The sequence below is a fragment of the Bidens hawaiensis genome, unplaced genomic scaffold (assembly GCF_021521415.1).
Source record: "Bidens hawaiensis isolate Kalapana, Puna unplaced genomic scaffold, B.hawaiensis_p1.1 tig00028501_1, whole genome shotgun sequence".
NCBI lineage: Eukaryota > Viridiplantae > Streptophyta > Magnoliopsida > Asterales > Asteraceae > Bidens > Bidens hawaiensis.
Window position 1 is genome coordinate 118,651 of NW_027494662.1, and position 23,006 is coordinate 141,656.

At 34.7% G+C, this 23,006-nt stretch overlaps 2 protein-coding genes across 2 annotated transcripts; one reads left to right on the forward strand and one right to left on the reverse strand.

Annotated features, from left to right (window-relative positions):
• Positions 1–304: 304 nt before the first annotated feature.
• Positions 305–2,882, reverse strand: LOC143577281 (2-alkenal reductase (NADP(+)-dependent)-like). Its single transcript, XM_077061153.1, has 5 exons — positions 2,511–2,882; positions 1,860–2,034; positions 1,199–1,365; positions 1,002–1,084; positions 305–934 (listed from the first exon to the last, which is right to left on the reverse strand). Exons 1-5 carry the CDS (start codon positions 2,742–2,744, stop codon positions 556–558), a joined length of 1,038 nt encoding a protein of 345 aa, XP_076917268.1. The 5' UTR covers positions 2,745–2,882; the 3' UTR covers positions 305–555.
• Positions 2,883–18,963: 16,081 nt separating this feature from the next.
• LOC143577282 (protein BUNDLE SHEATH DEFECTIVE 2, chloroplastic-like) lies at positions 18,964–22,060 on the forward strand. The gene is made up of 5 exons (XM_077061154.1): positions 18,964–19,189; positions 20,468–20,562; positions 20,752–20,821; positions 21,127–21,223; positions 21,788–22,060. Exons 1-5 carry the CDS (start codon positions 19,132–19,134, stop codon positions 21,864–21,866), a joined length of 399 nt encoding a protein of 132 aa, XP_076917269.1. The 5' UTR covers positions 18,964–19,131; the 3' UTR covers positions 21,867–22,060.
• Positions 22,061–23,006: the final 946 nt, after the last annotated feature.

The window sequence follows — 23,006 nt, forward strand, 5'->3', positions numbered from 1 at the left end:
CTTGAAATATAAAATATTTTCGATTTCCTTTGACAATGCATCAAACATTACAAAGGTGGCCGAAAAATTTATAATAAAATATTCACCACCTAGTTTCGGGATTTTTTTTATATTCGATGTGTTGCACATATCATCAAGTTGGTCGTTCAACGAGGTCTCGACAATGAAAACATTGTTCAAGATTTAACTTTCTTTAGACTTATGTTACAAGATGTTTTCAAAAGTGGTAAAAGAAGACATCTTGAATATAAGAACTATTGCAAGTCGGTTGAAAGAAAGTATTTGGGGCCGAATTGGGACGTTCCAACCCTACGGGCTACTGCTAGGCCTTGCGTTTTCAATAATAAAAGCCCAATGGGCCCGCTCAAGGCCCAGTTACATAAATGTTCAAACAAAACATGGAAATGACAATTACGTAAATCTAAATATTATATATTTAGCCCTACAATTTCAAATCTCTGTCATTAATGGAAATATGACCAAGGACTAATAGTGATATTTTTAGTTATTATTTAAAGTTCCCGTTTAAAAGTGCATCAACCATTGCTTGCGTCATTAATCATTTGCAACTTGAACAATTCTTTTTCCAACATTGTCGCCTCGGAAGAGCCCTACAAAAGCTGAAGGAACATTTTCAAGACCAATCGAAACATCTTCAAGAACATGCATCTTTCCCGTGCGAAGATGATCAATAGTCAAAGTGAGAAACTCAGGAAACAAATTCATGTAATCGCCAGCTAAGAACCCTCGAATTGTGATTCTTTTATATACAACGTTTAGCATATCTGGTATTGCACGTTTTCCAGAATCCGTGTATTCTGAAATGACTCCACAAAGTGCAACCCTACCATTCAAGTTCATGTTTGATATTGCTGCCTCTAGCGTTTTGCCTCCCACATTATCAAAGTATATGTCGATCCCATTCGGGAAATACCTAATAATTATAAAAGCGCAACTTTTACAAAAGGTATCAAAAAAAGATAAATGCTTAATAATTTTACCTCTGGAGTGCTGAATTAAGATCATGTTCTTCTTTATAGTTAAACACTTCGTCAAATCCGAGCTTTTCTTTAAGCAATTTCACCTGAATTCAACAGTATTTTGTTTTGAATTCAGTTTTACTCTTCAAATTCGAAGCTAAGATATGGTATTGAAACACATGATCGAATAAAAGAGAGAAAATTTAGAATATGATAACCTTGTTTGGGCTTCCTGCACAACCCACCACATAACACCCAAAATGCTTAGCATATTGGCCCACCAAATTTCCTACTGATCCAGCAGCAGCTGACACAAAGACCTTTTCACCCTTCTTGGGCTTACATATTTCAAAGAATCCAGCATAAGCAGTAAGCCCACTAAGCCCTATATTTTACAAGCATAAAGACTATGTAAGCCCACATAAAAATATAACCCACATTTTTTTCTCAAAGAAATATCTTAACCAAGTTACCATAATACCATGATAACTTGTATTGTTAGCTACAAATATGATGTTAGAGGTGAGCATAAAACACCGTTCCAGGCCCAACTCGGAACCGAATCCAGTTCTATGTAACCTGTTGGTACGAACCATGTTTAATTTTCTCCTCGGAACTGACCCGGAATCGGTTCAACCTCTACCCAGTCAAAACCCGTACCCAGACTGGCCAAAACCCGGCAAAACTGGTCAAATCTCGGTCAAAAACTAACCATACCCTGAACCGGACCCTACCCAATCCAGTTCTTGACTTTTTTGACCATACCTGGAACCGGCTTCCACCTGGTTCAGTTTCAGGAAAAAAACAAAAACAAAAAATAAAACAATTTGCCCACCTCTATAGTCTATAGAATGTATTGAGATGGTCTAAACAAGTTACCTAAAAGCCCAACATGGTATGATAATGGGAAGCCCATTGGGTCAAATTTGCTTAGCATGAAGCCTTTTGATATGTAATACTCTCCCCAGCTTATAAGGCCCACAACATAATCATCCTTTTCAAATTCAGGATTCCCAGAGGCCACTACTTTCCCCACACCATATGCATCAATCACCTAAATAAACATAATTAATGCAAATATAATGGGTTATTTTCTTAAGAAAATTATCAAAGATTTTGATCAAAATTATACATCATTGAACATGTTAGATTAAGTAGTAGCAAATATGTATATTAAGAGTATAGTATATGTTTATGAAAGTGTAGCAAGTTACTTTATATGTTCCTTAACATGAAATAATGGATTATGGATTTAATTTATGGGTTTTGTTTAGATAGGTTGCTTGGCTAAACGAGTCGGGTATGAGTTGACCTGACTTGTTTTGTTTATGTCTTTGTCTTTTGAAAAGGTATATTATATATTATACCTTAAACATATTGAGTAATGACAAATTTAAAAGTTAAAATAGTAATGACCAAATTTTTAATATAAATTTATAATTTTAAAGTTTTATACCCAAGTGAATGACCAAATTCGAAAACAAACAAACACCCTTGAAGCACAAGGTCACTATCGAGTTAAGATCTAACCTCACCGGGAGAAATGCCTACGGCAAACTCTGAAGTCTTTTGAGAAGCACTCACGGTCTTCATTCGATTAATCTGATACGGGTCGATTGACACATAAAGGTTCTTAATGATGATATCCTTGGACCCGGGCTTAACCGATAGTGAAAACGGTTCGGTCTTGAACTCAAAATCATTCTCTTGTGGTTCACCATCTATTTGAGCCTTTATGACAATGTAGTTGTTAGTAACCTCCATTCCCAAATGAATGTAAAATAAAATGACCACAACTTTACAAGTAGATATAACTTCTAAAGGTGCAAATGTACGAAGCTTTAAATGGCCATGTGCGGAGAAAAAGATGTTACGGTATCACAACTTTAATATCGGTATAAGAGATTGATGACAAAAAGGGTGTTTAGAAGATTCTTTAGATTTACATCTCCGGCATCAATGGGTAAATAAATATTAAATGGGGTTCAGAAAATGATAAATATGTATATTAATAATAATATAATATTGAAGAACATGTTTGGGATTATCGAATAACATATTATAAACTTTGATATCGTTATCACTAAGTGTATTATTTGTTAGGTAGGGTTTATTATATTCGAATCTTATGACATTTGTTATTTTATTTATTCATAACAATAAATATGACACCTAACTTAGTAACTTTCTATTTCTAACAATGTTTTGTTATAAGTTATATGGTAACCACTTAGTAATTCCAATACTCCATTAATAATAATAATTGCATTAATATGAATCGATCAAATGTAATCAAACAGGTTAATGTATTGATAGCTAATAGCTTGGCAGACCAATCTAAGTTACACAAATGCATGCTTTCTGCTCTTCATTCCAACATATTGCATGCTTTCGGTCTCCACTTTTATAAATTATAAATTTGCTTTCAACCATTCAAGTGGTTACGCAGTTCAAGTATTTAGGATGATTTGTCCAGAGCTATGGGTAATTAGACGGTGATATGGTCCATCGAGTTTAGGTAGGATGGTGTAGATGGAGAGCAGCCACGAATATATTGTGCGACAAGATATTCGCAACTAAACTAAAGGGAAAATTTTATAGAGTCGCAGTTAGGCCTGCAGTGTTATATAGAACAGATTGTTGGGCCTTCAAGAAGGCACAAGTGCGGAAGATGGAGGTAGCAGATATGAGAATGCTACGCTCGATGTGTGGACACACAAGGTTAGACCGAATAAGAAACTGTGTGTTTCAGGAGAGATTAGTGGTAGCTAACATATCCGACAAGATAAGAGAGTGGAGATTGAGATAGTTTGGACATGTGAATAGAAGACAGACGAGGAATCCTTTTAGAACCGTAGAAAACATTACTATACAGGGGAGGAGGGATAGAGGCTGTCCTAAATTGACTTGGGATGAGAGGATTAGACGTGATTTGCTAGACTTAAACCTCTCCGAGGACATGGTTGAGGATATGAATTATTGGAGACGTAGAATTAAAATTAAGGATTTTTAGGGAGAAAAGAATACCTTAAAGGTTTCTCTTTACCTTATTTTTGGTCATACACCATTATGTTATTTTCTTTCTATATATTATATATTTTTATCTATTTATGTATTATTATTATTATTATTATTATTATTATTATTATTGCGTGCTATTATTAATTATATTACTGTTGAACTTTAATTTCCTTCTATATTCTCTCATACATTTGTTTTTTTAGAGCTGAATGTCTCTGTGGAAGCCACATCTCGATTCCATTGGATAAAAGTACGGTGTGCCTACATCCCACTCTCCCCGAACCCTACTTGTAACTTTGCTATTAGTGAGATCTCACTGGGTATGATTGATTGATTGATTTCTACCATTCACTCAGCAGTAACATACGTTATCATCCTTGGAGTAGGATGAGATCGGTACCATACCGGTATTGAAAATCGCAAATTTTGGTACCTAATTTTCGGTCCGGTTCGGTACCGGTATAGGTATTTCAAAATTCGGGATATACTGATATTGTACCAAACCGAAAACTCAAAGTTTGATATCAATTCGGTACTGATGGTATCAAATCGATACCTGTTCGGTGTTCGAAACTGCTCATCCCTAACAAAATAATAAATGTAATTAAATAGTAAAGTGAGTAGGTCGAACTTTATAAACGAAAATAAAATGTGAAAGTAGCTTTGTCTTTAGGCACATAATAAAAAATTAAAAATATATTGAAAGTCTGAAAGAGCTTTCTTCTCGAGCATCAAGGTACCATTCAAATCCAAGATCGTAAGAATCGGACACCTATCACCCCCAACAAGGCAACAACCACAACAAAAAAAAAAGAAAAAAAAAAACCAACTCCTTTGAAGAATTGAAGGAAAATAGAACATGCAATATAACCTTACTAGATGTAACATCCATGCAATTAACTAAGTTTTAAGTCTAGAAATAAATATCAATTTTTTTACAAGTAAAAGATTATATACTTTATTTAACATACATTAATATAGTTGTTTTTTGCTTTATGAGATTAAAAATCCAACCATATAAATCAAACCATTCAAATAGTTTATTATGTAAAAAGAATAAATTATGGAAAACTAATGCATAAAAATGAACGTACTATTTATAAGTATTTACTTATTAGTACTCTTATTATTATATACACAACTAGTTTTAGATAAACTGATTATTTGTTTATACATGCCGGCCTAATTGGATAAACTTATTGCAACAAGCCTCGCATGCTGGCTTACAAGTAAGTGAACAACATTTGGATTTTCATTTATACTCGAATATTAATTTATACATTTATACAAAGTTAGTGATACAAGTATATGGTGATAATGACATATTAAAATCTATACGAAAGATTCATTTACCAGAACTTAAGAAATCAAAATAAAACAACAGTAGACCTAAGGGTCGCTAAATATTAGATGACCCACTCATTATGAATGAATTGTTGGATTGGTACATGAAATGGAACAAGAAACTCATGAAATTTAAAGTGGATTTTAGAAAGCCTATGATTTGTTTATTTGGGTCTTCCGGTCGGCTCAAGTACGGCCAATTCTAGAGGATGAAAACATACTATTGATAAATTTAAGGCTAGACCGAATGCTTGGAAATCACCTCTTCTTTCCATAAGCTAGATCTTTATTGATTAAGTCGGTGGTTGGTTCTTTAGGAATTTATTACATGTCTCTTTTCCGGCATCCGTTGGGTATTTTGAAGGTTTTGGAGCAGATTCGGTTTAGGGTTTTTTGGGGAGGCAATATGGTGGAACGAAAAATATATTGGGCGTCTTGGAATTTGATTTTGTCTTCAAACGCAAAACGAGGATTAGGCGTGGGAGTTCAATAAAAAGATTTGTTGCAAAAGTGGAGATGGAAATTTGTGAATGAAGCGTGTGCAATTTGGGTGAAAATTATTACTTCAATTTATGGTGCTAGGCGGGTACCTCCTCTCATATTAATGGTAATTGTGTGCGGAAGATAATGTTGAAGGAGTTTAATAAGCTATATGAATTGGTATTGTTCCCGTTTATTCGATTAAGAAACAAATTGGTTGTGAAAAAAAGACTAGTTTTTGGAATCATATGTGGTGCCAAAATTAATGATTAGCTGAGAAGTTTCCAAGGTCGTATGTATTAGAATTGAGAAAAGATTGTTTGTTAGTCCAAAGGGTGCCAAGTAAACGCGGGAGTGGCGTCTGTGAGCCCCGAGGGGGTGCGGATATGACTCAATTCATTGAATTACAAAACTTGATTGATGGTGTCCCTCTTTCGCATGAGAGAGTCAAGTAAGTATGGTCGATGACTGAATTCTCCGTTAAGGGAGTGAGGGAACGAATTGATGATTTAACTATTCCAAATGGTCCGAGTAAAACAATTTGGTTATCATGCTTACCTCAAAAATTCAATATATTTGGGTGGAGGGTGCTAGGAAATCGTCTCTCAACTAATATGAATTTGGCTTCTAGAGGTATTGATGTTTCAGCTACTAATTTCCCACTATGTTCGATTGGATCAGAAACAAATCTTCATGTGTTTAGTGAGTGTAACTCAATTAAAAAAGATTTGGGACTTGTTTATGGTAAGAATTAAATTTCCCGCTATGAGATTCCCTTAAGATCTTATGAATTGGCTTGATAACTCGACTTTGATTTTGGCTAAGAAAGATATCGTGGGAGCTATTATATTTGTTGTGTGGTGGGTTATTTGGAAACTTTGAAATGACACGGTTTTCTTGAAGAACAGGCCTAAGTCAAATTTCCTTACTGATAATGTTGTTTTTTTTCGTTTTTGTGGTACTCGATTAGGAAGAAAAGGTGTAAAATTTATTGGATAGAGTGGTTACCCCCCCCCCCCCCTAGTCATGTAATTTCGTTGTTTTTTTTGTCTGGCTAGTAGCTTGCTAGTCGGTGTCTTTTAATGCAACACCCCATTCAAAATAATAAATAAATAAATAAAACAATAGTAGAGAGTTTTTTAAGAATCAACTAGAATTGCCAAGCTTTGGATGAGTTGTGGTGGATGAATAAATTAGGGATGAAAAAAAATCGAACCAAGAATGAAAATCGAAGTGTAATTAAAAAAAAAGACTGAAATTAACCAAAACTGAACAAAACTGACGGTTATGGTTACGTGGATTTGATTAACAGCCATTTGGTTCTGATTACGGTTAATGTGTTTTTGTTAACCGAAACCGAATAGAACCTTGCAAGTTCGTGTTTTTTTTCAAATTTTACACTTTCACTTTTATCTTATATTCCTTCATTTCTAACTTGGGCCATTTAAATTTATGCAACAACTGTTTATAACATAGTTTGGAACACCATAATCATGGTTGGAGGTGGCATATTTCAACTTCCAAAGTTTATAATTGAGCTTAGAACACCATAAGCGAACCATTTTCAACGGGGACAAAGAGAAAAGTAAATTGGAAAATTAACCAAATTTTCTATGCGATGTTCTTAAACGAACCGGAATTTCGGCTAAAAATGAAGCCCCCGTAAACTTTCTTACGGATCCTCAAGAAGGAAGATCTACATTACGACCGGCCGATATTCTTGTTTTTGGATGGGCAGGAGGAAAACACGCTTGTGTCGACCTCACAGGAGTGTCCCCTCTTGTTGGGATTAGGGACAATGGGTTTGTAGCAGGCCAGGCAGCATTGAAGGCGGCATCGGGCAAGGTTGCTAAACAAGAGAGAGCTTGTTTGGAGAATTAACACGTGTTTATCCCCTTCGCCTTTGAGCCTTTTGATTTCTTAGCTCCAGATGCCGTGGATCTTTTGAATAGGGTTCAGAAAGTTGCGTATAGTAACGTATCGGCCCATAAGAATCGAAACTTTGTTTTTAGTAGGATTAGGTTTGCTATCCAAAAGGGGGTTGCGGCGCAGCTTGTTGCCCGCTTACCTGCCACTTCATTGTAAATCGTTTGGATGTTTCTATGATATATTATATTAAAAGAAAAAATGAAAATATTATGTTAGTTATTTACATTCTACCAAATTTAATCAAAACCGACCCATAAACACCAGTTAACCAGCCATCTGTTGGGGTTATGGTTATGCTTAAGCCTCATAACCAAATCAAACCAAGCCGACGTTGCATACCTATAGAAGAAACTAAATGCATTCTTCTACAAGTATACATCCACACCACTATTAATTTTTTAAATGTCACTTGCCAACAAACTAACCAAGAATCTTAAGATGAAATGATTATTGTGAACTAGAAAAACTAATTTCTCCTTTCATCAACACATGCAGACAAGTCAAGGTTGGACGTCAATATTTATATGTAAGTATGTAACTGCGGGTGATATAAGTATCAGTTATTTCGTGTATGTTCTATGTTGAGAGTTTCCCAACTAACCAAACCGCAAGAAGAGAACGAGGAGGCGTGGACACGGCCGACACAACGAATGTGGAGGTCTAAATCGAAATAAGATTTTGGGGCCTTTTTATAACAACTTTTTTTAAAAAAAATTATTTGCTTACTAAATGTTTTGAACTCGTGACCTATCTATACTATATATAATGCACCACCATGGGCAAATTAAGACACTCAATTTTAAGTAATTTACAGTTTTTCAAACACATAGTACCACCTTATTGTTGGAATACCGTATGCCCGAGACACATAATTAGGTTAATGTGGCTAGCCGTGTTTGATCCAAGTCGGGTCATACCCAATAACGAGTTAGACACACACCAATTATGTATTTGTTAAGATAAGATCTATAAGACAAATACAGAACACGACACATTCAGAAAAACGGGTTTCTGAATAATTACTTGAAAGTGTTAAATAAATTAATTGGTTAATTTATTTATTCAAATAATTATTATTGGAATGATTATTTAACTATGTGTTCTTTTATAAAATGGTTTATAAAAGATGGGGTGTTTATATATTTTACAAAGTATAAAATAAATAATAAAAAAAAAAATATATATATATATATATATATTTGGGGCCGGTTTTGGGTGGGCCCCACACCCCAATGTATTGGTCAAATCTTGTCATGTATTTGGTATAGATTGAGTATTGTTTACTTGACCTAAATACCTAACATCATGTGGGATGTGATGGAGTAATGATAAAAGGAAAGATCAAGATCATAAGGATAATACTTTCAAGTAACCAAAAACATTTTTCCACTCTTTCTTTTTCTTTTCTTGTAATCGGCCAAAGAAAGGAAGAGGCTCGGGTTTCGGGTTTTTGGTGTTCAAGCTCCCTAACATAGCTCGGTGTGTGTTGGAGGCTCGGGGTATATTCTATTTGAGGATTTTCCCTTTGAAAGTCTAGCATCAACATCATCATCTTCTTCAACATCAACTACATATCTTAAAGGTTTAAGAATGTAAGTTTTACAAGCTTTGATAGTTTAGTTTTTTCCCGTATCATTTGATCCTTGCTTCGGGTTTCTAATAAATAGATTATTGGTAATCTTAAGACATGAATGAACTAGGTTGTTCATGAACATATCTTATATTAACTTGTAATATATACATATATATACATATGGATAGATATGTTTAGTTTGTAAATATCACGCTTCCGCCTTAATTGTGACTAGTTAAATGGTTAACTAAGTATTAATTATCCATAGAAACCCAACAAAATGGCATCAAGAGCCGGGATACGGGAAACTAAGCTTCGGGTTTTCGGTTTTATATTTTTCCCCTTGAAAGATTTTATACAAAAATAAACATGCATGATTTTTTTGTATTTAATCTTGTTATTATTTTGGCTTTGTTCAAAAAAAAAAAATATATATATATAAATCCGGGTTAATGGGCCGAAACCCAATTCGGGTGAAATTGGGCCGAAGCCCACTTGTTTTGGTTAATGGGCTAACCGAAAAAAAAAAAAGGGAAAGAGTAAATGGGCCGAAGCCCATTTTTGGTTAAATGGGCCGAAGCCCATGAAACTTTCTATTGGGCCGAAGCCCATGTGTTTTGGACATATGGGCCGAAGCCCATAAACATGTTATTGGGTCAAGCCCAAATGGGTTGGGCTAGGCCCGATAAGGTCAAGGGGTTTTGGAATGGGTTCCTAAGACATAACGGGTTATGTTTGTTAAAACTAGACCGAGCCGTAGACCAAAATGGATGTTTGATTGTGGTTGATGTTGTGATTGTAGTTAATTATTCAAAGTTTCGGTTTGTAATAATTAATTAGGGGCTATTTTGTAATTATTTATTCATATGGGTATGTAATAAATAGATTATTTGTAATATCTTTATTTTATAGAAAAAATGTATTAGGACATTTGGTTTTGTAAAATTAAAGAAGATTGCAAAATTGGAAGTTTGGGCCTTATTGGGCCGGGTATGGTGATAATGGGTCTCACAAGCCCATTAAAGGGATTCAAGCCCAAATGGACCTAAGCCCACCCAATGAGCCCAAATGGAAGCTTATGGAAGCTAAGGCCCAAGTTCAAGCCAAATGGATCACAACGGGGTTGAAGAAGATGCTCGAAGCATTTGGATGCGGGATCGAGTGGGAGCTACAACATCCATGTGTCATGTGTCCCTTAGGATTGGACCTAAGACACACACTTGTTTCGGCTAACAAGTGTGGTCTAAAATTAGTGGCTCGTGTCTAGTATAATTATGTATGCTTGTTAATTGATTGTTTGATTGTGTGGTTGTTAGATATTAGGATATCAACTTCGTCACTTAGAATTAATTAACAAAGCATAAAACGGGTTCTAATAATTATCGGTAATTACGTGACACATAGTTTAATAAAATGGATTTATTAACTAGCCGTCTCACGCCCATAATAAAATGGTTTTATTATAAATTAGAATTTTGAAAAATGGTTTCAAAATAATCATGTTACTAAATGCATGTTAGAACATGATTTAAAGTTTTATAACTAGAATTATTAAAACTAAAAATCCCTTTTTGAAATTAAGGATAACAAGTTAAACACCATCCTTTTGTATTAACGCTTAACATATTAGTAAGCTCTTAGTGGGAAAAAGGTCACCTAACCGCGTAGAGTAAATTAATATGTTGAGGTAATATTGGCATATAAATGGGAAAAAGGTCACCTAACCGTTTGTATGTTAATATTACAAGTTGATACAAGTAGGACGACTTAAATTAGAACCATGTGAAGAGGGTCACCCAAGCATGGGGTCTAATAGGTGTTGATGGGATAAACATGCCGACACGAAATATGATTTCGAACCGGTCCCATAAACTCTAGAAGTTGCAAAAGGGTTTGCAATTGTTATGAATAACTACCTTGATAAACCGACAATGGGAAAAAGGTCACCTAACCGGAGTCGGGTTTATCGTTGGATTCTAGATTTTAATTATTAATTATATTTGGTATATATATAAAAGGGTATTAATAATTAAAATATGTAAAACACTAAAATGAACTTAATTAAAATTCTGCAGATGGCCGCACACGTCGACGACAACATAATCCCTAACGTCCAAAACGTATCTCTCCGATCTATTCTCGCTAAAGACCGTCTTAACCACAATAACTTTTCGGATTGGTTCCGAAATTTAAGGATTGTTCTAAAACAAGAAAAATTATATCATGTTTTGGAAACACCTATCCCCAACGAACCGGAAGAAGGAACTGAGGTCGAATACATGAATTGGGTCAAACACACGGAAGATTCCATTCAAGTGTCATGCCTCATGTTGGCGACTATGGTTCCCGAAATCCAAAAGGATTTCGAAAACCATAATGCGTACGACATGATTACTCAACTTAAGGAAATGTTCCTTAAGCAATCGAGGGTTGAAAGGTTCGAAACGGTTCGAGCCTTGCATGCATGTAGAATGGATGATAATCAACCAGTTTCAACTTATGTACTTAAGATGAAAAGTTACATTGATCGCCTCGCCAAGCTCAATTGTCCCATCTCAAAAGAGTTAGCAACGGATTTGATCCTTAACTCTTTGTCGAAAAGGTTCGACACATTCGTGTTAAATTATAACATGAACGGGTGGGACAAAAACATTGGAGAACTTCACTCGATGCTTAAAACAGCCGAGGCGAGTATGGGTAAAAGGGTTTTACCCGTGTTTGCGATCAATGAAGGTAGATCCAAGAATCGATCTCAACCCAATCCTAAGGCTAAGGTAGCAAAAAGAAAGGGTCCTCCTGTGCATCTTAAGGGTAAGGGCAAATCACCGGTTATGGCAAAGAAACAAAAGGTTATGGAACCGAGGGGTCATAAGGATGATCCTTGTTTTGGTTGTGGGGAGACCGGACATTGGAAACGCAATTGCCCGGTCTACCTAAAGGAGCTAAGAGACAAGAGGAATGCGGGGCATACCTCGGGTAATGTCTTTATGATTAATATTGAGCTAAATCTTATTTCTTCTAACACATGGGTATTGGATACCGATGTGGAACTCATATTTGCAATTGGTTGCAGGGGTTCAAAAGGAATGAAGACTTAAAGAAGGGCGAAGTGAGTCTTTTCATGGGCAACGGTGCAAGGGTGCACGTGGTCGCTAGAGGAGACTTCACTTTATCGCTTCCAAGTGGTTTGGAAGTTGTTTTGAAAAATGTTTTGTATGCTCCTAGTTTGACTAGGAACATTATTTCTGTGCACCTTCTTAGACAATGTAACTTTGACTTTAAATTTGTAGAATCAGAAATGCATGTATCATCTAATGGTATCTTTTATTTTAAAGCTGTACCAAACAACGGTATTTATGAATTGGTTCATGACAATACCTTAAATAGCTCATTATATCAAACTTCCACTAAAAGACTCAAAAAGGATTTGAGTGATTCCTACATTTGGCATTGTCGTCTTGGACACATAAACAAGAATCGTGTAAATACTCTCCAAAAGAATGGTCTTTTGAAAACAAATGAGTTAGGTTCGTTTGATGAGTGTGAATCTTGTATTCAAGGCAAGATGACCAAAGAGCCTTTCAAAGGTACAAATGAAAGGGCTAAGGACTTGTTGGGTATCATACATACGGATGTATGCGGACCCTTCAAGCCAACTAGTAGGAATAATGAAAGGTACTTCATTACCTTTACCGACGATTTTAGTCGATATGGGTATGTGTATCTAATGAAACACAAACATGAAGCCTTTGAAATGTTCAAGGAATTTCAAAATGAAGTACAAAATCAGCTCGACCGAACAATCAAGGTACTCCGCTCCGATAGAGGAGGCGAATACCTAAGTGATGCTTTTCAAAGTCATCTTAGAGATTGTGGAATTATTTCACAGCTCACTCCTCCTGGTACTCCTCAACATAACGGAGTATCCGAGAGGAGGAATCGAACACTGTTGGACATGGTTCGATCAATGATGGCACGAAGCTCACTACCGCCATCATTTTGGGGATATGCGCTACTTACAGCGGCTCGTATTTTGAATATGGCCCCGACCAAAAAGGTGGATCGAATACCCTATGAAGTGTGGCATGGAAAGGTTCCATCCTTTTCATATTTAAGGGTATGGGGATGCATAGTTTATGTTAAACGTGACACCCCAAATAAGCTTGAGGCTCGATCCATCAGGTGTATCTTCATAGGATACCCAAAGGATGATATAGGATATATATTCTATGATCCTAGTGAACAAAAGGTATTTGTTTCACGCAAAGGATACTTCTTAGAAACTAAGTTCCTTATGGAAGGACCTAGTGAAAAGAGAGTGGAACTTGAAGAGATTCAAGAATCACTGGATGATACACAGTTGGTCGATACTAGCTTTCAACACGAGGATGTTGAAGGTGATCAAATGGTTGATCATACACACGTTGCTCGCAGATCTAATAGGATTAGTCGACCTCCCAAGAAATATGGGTTTCTTGTGGATGATTGCTACTTGGTCGATTCGGATGAACCGATCTCCTACAAAGATGCTATGTCACAACCTGATTGTGACAAGTGGCTTGAAGCCATGAGCGCCGAGATGCAATCCATGCACGATAACCAAGTTTGGGAATTGGTTGATCGTCCACTTAACTCCAAAATGGTTGGATGTAAGTGGGTCTTCAAGAAGAAGACCGATATGCATGGAAATTTAGATACTTACAAAGCTCGACTTGTCGCAAAAGGTTTCACGCAAACTCAAGGGATTGATTATGATGAAACCTTCTCGCCGGTTGCGATGCTTAAGTCGATCAGGATATTATTTGCCATTGCAGCTCATTTTGATTATGAGATATGGCAAATGGATGTCAAGACCGCTTTTCTAAATGGATATCTTGAGGAAGATGTCCATATGGTTCAGCCTGAAGGTTTTGTCGATCCATCTAATCCTGATAAAGTATGTAAGTTAAGGAAATCAATCTACGGGTTGAAACAAGCATCACGAATGTGGAATCATCGTTTTAATGAAGAAATCAAAGCGTTTGGTTTCGTCCAAAACGGTGATGAGGCGTGTGTGTATAAATGGGCTAGTGGGAGTATAATCATGTTCCTTATTTTGTATGTCGATGATATACTTTTATTTGGAAATGATATACCAAGTATGGAAAGCGTTAAAACGTGGTTAAGTAGTCGTTTCTCAATTAAGGATCTTGGAGAAGCGACATATATCTTGGGAATAAAGGTCTATAGGGATAGAAAAAGGAAATTGATCGGACTTAATCAAAGTGCATACATTGATAAAATCCTAAAAAGGTTCAGGATGGAAAACTCTAAGAAAGGTTTGGTACCTATTCCTAGAGGAACCGTGTTAAGCTCATCCCAAAGTCCTAGCTCTAAGGAAGAGCAGGATAGGATGAAGCATGTTCCTTATGCTTCGGCAATAGGATCTATTATGTATGCAATGATGTGCACTAGACCGGACGTCTCGTATGCTTTAAGCATAACGAGTAGATACCAGCACAACCCAGGTGACAGTCATTGGATGGCTGTCAAGAATATATTAAAGTACCTTAGAAGGACTAAGGATATGTTTTTAATATATGGGTCTGGTGAGGAGGAACTCGTCGTAAAGGGTTACGTGGATGCGAGTTTCCAAACTGACCGAGATGATTCTCGATCACAGTCGGGATATGTCTTCATTTTGAATGGAGGCGCTGTCTCTTGGAAGAGTTCGAAGCAGGATGTTGTCGCGTTATCCACTACAGAATCTGAGTACATCGCCGCTTCAATGGCAGCCCAAGAGGCTGCATGGATGAAAAAGTTCATCATGGATCTAGGGATTATCTCTACCATTCAGGAGCCCCTAGAGATATTCTGTGACAATGAAGGTGCTATTGCACAGATCAAGGAGCCTCGTGCTCATCAGAAAACGAGGCACATTGAGCGCAGATTCAACTACATAAGGGATGAAGTTGAAAAGAGAAAGATATGTATTCATAAAGTTCATACCGATCAAAATATTGCGGACCCACTCACGAAGCTCCTCGATAGGCCAAAGCATGAGGGTCATGTTTGTGCATTAGGACTTCGGTATTCTAGTGAGTGGATTTAATCTGTATTTAGTGTTTGTATAAGAACGAATGTAATGGGTATCTCATGAAAATTAATTATGTTTTAATTATTCAATGAGTTATGTTCTATCTTTGCATGTTTAATCCATGAATGACTTATGTTGTTCTAAACGTCCGTAGTCGATCATACTTGTGGGAACAAGTATGAAGTTAAGACTATTATGAACCCGGATTGGTTGATATTCATGTGATGAATATAGGGCATAGGTTTGCCACCAAGGTTCATAGATATTTGTGGGATACAAATATTGGACATGATCCGCTCTCAAGGATCACTGCATGGAGTTAGTGCAATTGATCATAAGTAATCCTTGAGTAAAGGCGAGTATCATTGTGTCCTTTGACCTGAGATGCATATCGGATCTGGTTTTTCATCAAGTCTGATATCTTGACTCTATTCTTTGTTATTTTGGTAACACGATGACGTGTAAGAAAGAGCTCAGATATTATATGAGATGTCAACGAGGATGTATGCAGTCAAGATGGGATTTGTTCCTCTTATGTGTTGAGAGTTTAGATGTCTAAGGCCTGTTAAGTTAAATCGTTGAGAGAATGATCACTCTGTGTCTCTTCGATTTGACAGGACATCTAGTAACAAAGGGATGTAATGATAAGACTTACCTATATCATATCAAGTATGGACTTGAAGGGGATGATGTTATTGAATGGCACTTAGTCAAACACACTAGGGATGGTGACCTGTTGTTAGGCGGTATTCACCATTAGCATTAACTTCTTATGAGTCTCGTGCAAGTGGGAGATTGTTGGAATACCGTATGCCCGAGACACATAATTAGGTTAATGTGGCTAGCCGTGTTTGATCCAAGTCGGGTCATACCCAATAACGAGTTAGACACACACCAATTATGTATTTGTTAAGATAAGATCTATAAGACAAATACAGAACACGACACATTCAGAAAAACGGGTTTCTGAATAATTACTTGAAAGTGTTAAATAAATTAATTGGTTAATTTATTTATTCAAATAATTATTATTGGAATGATTATTTAACTATGTGTTCTTTTATAAAATGGTTTATAAAAGATGGGGTGTTTATATATTTTACAAAGTATAAAATAAATAATAAAAAAAATATATATATATATATATATTTGGGGCCGGTTTTGGGTGGGCCCCACACCCCAATGTATTGGTCAAATCTTGTCATGTATTTGGTATAGATTGAGTATTGTTTACTTGACCTAAATACCTAACATCATGTGGGATGTGATGGAGTAATGATAAAAGGAAAGATCAAGATCATAAGGATAATACTTTCAAGTAACCAAAAACATTTTTCCACTCTTTCTTTTTCTTTTCTTGTAATCGGCCAAAGAAAGGAAGAGGCTCGGGTTTCGGGTTTTTGGTGTTCAAGCTCCCTAACATAGCTCGGTGTGTGTTGGAGGCTCGGGGTATATTCTATTTGAGGATTTTCCCTTTGAAAGTCTAGCATCAACATCATCATCTTCTTCAACATCAACTACATATCTTAAAGGTTTAAGAATGTAAGTTTTACAAGCTTTGATAGTTTAGTTTTTTCCCGTATCATTTGATCCTTGCTTCGGGTTTCTAATAAATAGATTATTGGTAATCTTAAGACATGAATGAACTAGGTTGTTCATGAACATATCTTATATTAACTTGTAATATATACATATATATACATATGGATAGATATGTTTAGTTTGTAAATATCACGCTTCCGCCTTAATTGTGACTAGTTAAATGGTTAACTAAGTATTAATTATCCATAGAAACCCAACACTTATATTGGGGTATAGTAGACATTCTAACAACGTTTCTTTCATATTTCTTCAAATTATTTACAATCATGCCCCCTCAACTTTAATCAACATTTGGAAATTTAAAGAATAGTTACAACTTTGATCCTCAATCTTTTAACTATATATTATTTATAATTTCACTTTTAACCCAAATTCCCTCACGATTTTTAAATGGTCATAACTTTTTCATACGTTAATATTTTTTTTTTAAATTGTACCATAAAAACGAGCATTTAATTTTCTTTAATTTGAGTATGATATTTTCATAGTTTTTTTTAGTTAAAAAAATAACATCTTACGTATAGGCGTTTGTGGTCCGATTTTGATGGTTTTAAACTAAGCCGTGAGCCAAGCCGTTTTTTGTCGTCGAAAATTGAAACCAAACCGTTGAAAATTAAAACCCAACAAAAACAAACCATTAACAATGGTTAGATTTCGGTTTCATTTGTACTTCGCTACTAAATTGAGTTTAAAATAAGAATTCTTAATCCACGGTTTCAAATGGAACGATGAGCACCCAAAAATCTCTTACGTGATTATTAAGGCCTGTATTTCCCGCTGCATCGCGCGGGCACTCGTGTAGTATTAGTAACAAACAAACTTACCACCACACCAATAACTACTATGAATTTAATTTACCCATTATAATATAACTATATATAATTCTTTTTGGACTTGAAGGCCTTAATTAAGTATGAGCCTAAAGCCTTAACTTGATTTTGCTGACCCACGGGCCGGCCCCGAGAGTGGAGACCTAAAACACAAACACGTGGTGTAACCAAAAATGAAGGGATAATGAATTGTGACTTATGGATACGGTCGTCCAAACGACGCGACGACTGAAACTCGCTTGACGCTTGATCCAGTAAACGCTTGATCAGTTTTGGATCAGTTTATAAACGAGTTGATCAGCTTGGTTCATTTTGTAAATGAAGCAAACATGAGCAAAGGTACCCTCTCTGATTTGCTCGAATTATCTTTTAATCTGCTTTATACATGTATAAACATACAATTACATAGGCCCATTTATCTTGTTTTCTATACTATAAATTAGCCCGGTACCATAAAAATACTAACCCATTATAGAGTCCAACAACTAAGAGCGAAACTATATTTATGTGGTTGGTTATTTGAAAGACTAGGAAACAAACTATATTTAAAGCTAACGACTTAAAGACGGAACTGATTTCTGATTCCATAGTTATTTTTCTTTTCGTTGTATTGTAACCAGGAATAAAAAGGTAAAAGAAGTTTGGACCGAGTGGCTTCAAAACCCACTATATTTCATGTAATTTTATCTTTTATAGTTGGTTAGTTTTTTCTAACTAACATCTTCTATAAAATCATTGTTTCTGTCCAAAAAAATAAATAAAATAAAATAAAAATTTCTATTTCTAACCAACATCTATAAAATCATTGTTGCTGTCCCAAAAAAAAAACAAAGAAAAAAAAATCCATTGTAGTCCAATATATAATTATTAAATTCTTAAAAAACAGTAAACTTGTCACTACGACTCTACTTGACGCCTTAGCCTTGCTTAGAACTGTCAAAACTGTTCGACGCTCAATCTAAAAAATGCTCATTCGGCTTCAGCCTAGTTTGTAAACAAGCTAATCGATTCGCTTTGATTCGGACTCATGAAACCCCTCCTTTTTAAGGGTATGGTTATAAAATGACAAAAAAATAAATAAAAAGCATTAAAAATATCTAGGGGTAATTCCGGTAAAGAAGAAAAAAAATCTATAAACCCAGGCAGGCCTTATCTCTTACAAGAGGTGAACTGGAGCCTCAAGTTGTTTTAAAACCAAGATTTTGCAGGCCATCTTTTATCAAAATCTTGATATCATCAATCATCACATTTTTACTATCTAAATAATAATATTATTGTTATCTCTTCTCTGCAAATATGTCTACTGTTTTGAATTATACTCCTCTTACCTCGTCCACTTCTCCAACCAAACCAGGTACTACTATATCTCTGTGTATATATATGTTTGTATATGTGGTGTTTGAATGTGGATAAATGGTGTTTAATATTGTTAATTACTAGTTTTGAATATATAAACAGTTTTAATAAGTAACCTGTATTCCCGAACAAATTATAAAACTAACTAGCTTTTATCTCTCACGGGGTTTGTTTTACATTATTTCTTTATAATATTTATATATTTTTTTTATTTTAATTTTATTTATTTTATACAAGTTAATAATATACTTTGTATATTAGTATTTGATGATGAAAAAATTTTACAAATAAATGAGATGTTATAATCCGATTTAAAAGCAATTTGGGTTTGGTGAGACCCATGACCCGCGTATGTTCTTTACTATAAATTTTTTTTAGTTATAAATAATATATATATATTTTTTTTAAAGAAATAAGATATTAGTTTTTAGTATATCCTTATTTTATAGGATTTTCATATAAAAAATTTGGTGAGATTAAATTTTAATTTAATGAGATGTTATAACCCGTTTAAGGGCTATTTGGGTTTGGTGAGACTCATACCCGTGAATTCTAGTCAAATGCATGAGAAGCCTTGATTTATAGATAAAGCAATATGGTGGCTTCAGAAAAAGCATGGAGCAACCAGAAAACATTAAAAGTTTCGTTTATATTATAGATAGATTATATTGAATTGGGTTGTATCTATATATAGAGTGTTTTGTTTATACGAATTATGGTTCTAATCTTTTTAATAATTAAAGAGAAGCTAGATGGAAAAAGGCTAATTTTCAAGAATAAATGTGTGCTTTTGTATAGTGTACACAAAATTAAAATAACCGAAGTAACCAAACCAAATAAAAAGCCTTGGTTTTATGGTTTAACCATTTTTCATTCGGTTCGGTTCGTTTCAAACAAAAACCAAATGAAACATAACCGAACATAATCGATTTTTAAGAAACTTATAAATATTTTGTGAACGGTGTAGCTCAAAAAAATTAGATTCACGTGTTAATAATCAACATTTATTAACAAAAACATTTAGGCCCAAGTTCATTTTCTTTTCAGCCCAAAATTTTCAAGCTCGAATGGTAAAGCCAAAACCGAACGGATTTTGAATACCGATTTTTCGGTTTTTAGTTCGTTTGAGCCCAAAACCAACCCAACCCGAACACACCCCTACTTTTGAGTGTGTGTGTGTGTGTCTATGGGGGGACACATTCAAAAAATTACGAGAACTGCATATGTACAACTTTTGCATATATGTGTATTAAACTTTAATATGATAATGTTGCAGGGCTAATTGGTGGAAACACTCAAAAAGTGACTTTCATCAACATTTCAACTAATCAGAAGTCAAAATCTGAAAGATTTCAAGCTTTGGAAGTCAATGTAAGACTTTTGTTCGGTCAAAATATACCGATACTTGCGTTAAATTCACGCGCCTGCAAAAAAAAAAATTAAGTTTCAATGTTTTACTGTTTCCACTTGAAAATAATAGTTTTGTGTCCGTTACAATAAAGTTAAAAAATACACTTCTGTATTCTGGTTTTGCCTTTTGACTTTGACTTTTTTTATCAGGCTTCCTCCGATGGTGCAAAAACCAGCACGGCTTCAAAAAGCTTACTTTGTGACACTTGTGAAGGAAACGGTAAGCTAACAAGTTTGTGAAAGACCTCCATGATAATATTAACTTGACAATTATTACACAAAATAGATGTTTGACCTCATATCAAGTATTCATTTGATTTTGAAAAGTCAAACTATTTTACTTTCACGTAGTTTTAGTTTTCTAGCTCCAAAACTTCGTCAAGTGATCAACGTTTTTGTGTGGTTCAGTTTGATGACAACTATATTCATTACATATGTAAATTGTCGTCAAATTTTTACACGAAAAAGCAACATCTTTGACTCTAAAAAGTCAATAATAACATTTTTCTCTTTTTACAATATTAGGTAAACTACTATGTAAACAATGCCAAGGAACCGGAGTTAACTCAGAAGATCACTTCAATGGAAGGTTCAAAGCCGGCGGATTGTGTTGGCTCTGCAGGTTTATTATTCTCATATTTATTTATATGTTTTAAACTTTTCGTAAGAAAAAGGGTTAACATTATTTAAAAATAAATAAATAAATAACATTATACTTTCTTATTTTTTCACAAAAACGTCACTCAACATAAATTTCACATGTTACGGGCACTAAACATGTCGAGGAAACACGAATCAATCTCTCATCCCAATTTTGCTATATTAAAGTCTCTACGTATCTATGAAAAATATTTTAAATAGTGATTTGTTACTCGTTAAATTGGTCAAACTAAGATTATATAAATTTTCCGTTCAAAAAGATGAACGTCACTTTTATCGTATCATGACTAGTTTAAGGTGTAACACGTCATTGTTTTAGATAACTTTTCACTATAATATGCAATCTAGATAAATTTAAGGACTTTAAGACAACAAAATTAGGTTGAGGGACTTTTTCGCGTTTTTTGAAAAGTTTAGGGACTTTTCATGGAAAATAAGAAAGTATGATGGTTTTTTATGATATATAGATGCATACTCGTGTGGCAAGACACAAGTATAATAAAGGGTTGTTTTGCATGATATGTAGAGGTAAAAAGGAGGTTCTTTGTGGTGGTTGCAATGGAGCTGGATACGCGGGTGGATTCATGAGTACTGCCGATGAGTAGAAAATATCTTGAAATAATGTTTGGTACGTCAAGTTTGTTTGTTTGTTGTTGATTAGCAACTATAAACCGCCACCATTAGACCGCCCTAGTGGCGGTGTTTGTTCCTACCAAACATTGAGTATTTTGTTTTGGTTTTGTATTCAATCTCTAAAGTTGTGACATTGCATCTATAGATTGTGCTTCTTGAGGCTAAACTCATATTGTTTCTTTTAAGTTGTTTGTGTACTTGTTGGGCAAATTAAAACTATAACTTTGGGGTGTTAGACAATGAGTAGTTACTTATTTATCCTTTTTAGAATTGCAACTTATGTAACCTTCATTATTCAATGTGATTATATACATACAACATAATAACTTTAAAAACTCGCATTAGAACACCCAATAAGTAAAACAAGTCAATCGCTTGGATTCATACAAGTTGTGTGTGAGTTTAGAGGATCAGCATACACACTCTGACTCCGTCAATAGCTAGATTAAACCTAAACTCATATATTAAAAAGGACATATATTTGTGGTACTGTGTCAGCTGTTCATTATAAAAAATCTTTTTTGTTATATTGTAAAAATCCCGACCAACCCTCTGAGTATATAGTGATACTCAATTAAGTGAATTTTTTACTCTTATAAGAAAATTTTCTGTATCCACCGCTGATTTTACAACAATAAACTACAATAATAATTAATAATAATAATAATATGTCCGTTGTGGAGTAACAAAATAATTGTATTTCAATGCCATTTAAAGAGTTATATTTTCAGATAAATAATGTTTAGTGGATAATAATTAGCTGGTTCTTATAAATATAGATTCTTTATTTGTTAAATAGAATTTGCTCTCCGTATTTGACTTTTTAAGCCATATAATCCCACCCTTATTTTTATTTTCTTGCTCACGATCATCAAGTCAAACGAAAAAAAAATTATTAATAATAATAATAACAATAATAATAAATAACATGCTATAGCAAACTGTATACCAACGTGTCTATGTATCGACTAGTCGAAACAAGGACATTATGAACGTGTGGATAATATTTAATATCTTGCCACCGTTATTTAAGATCAACGTTCACATTGTAACTCCGTCCGTCAATAACTAGAGTAAATCTAAATTTTATATATTAATTTTTTTGGTACTAG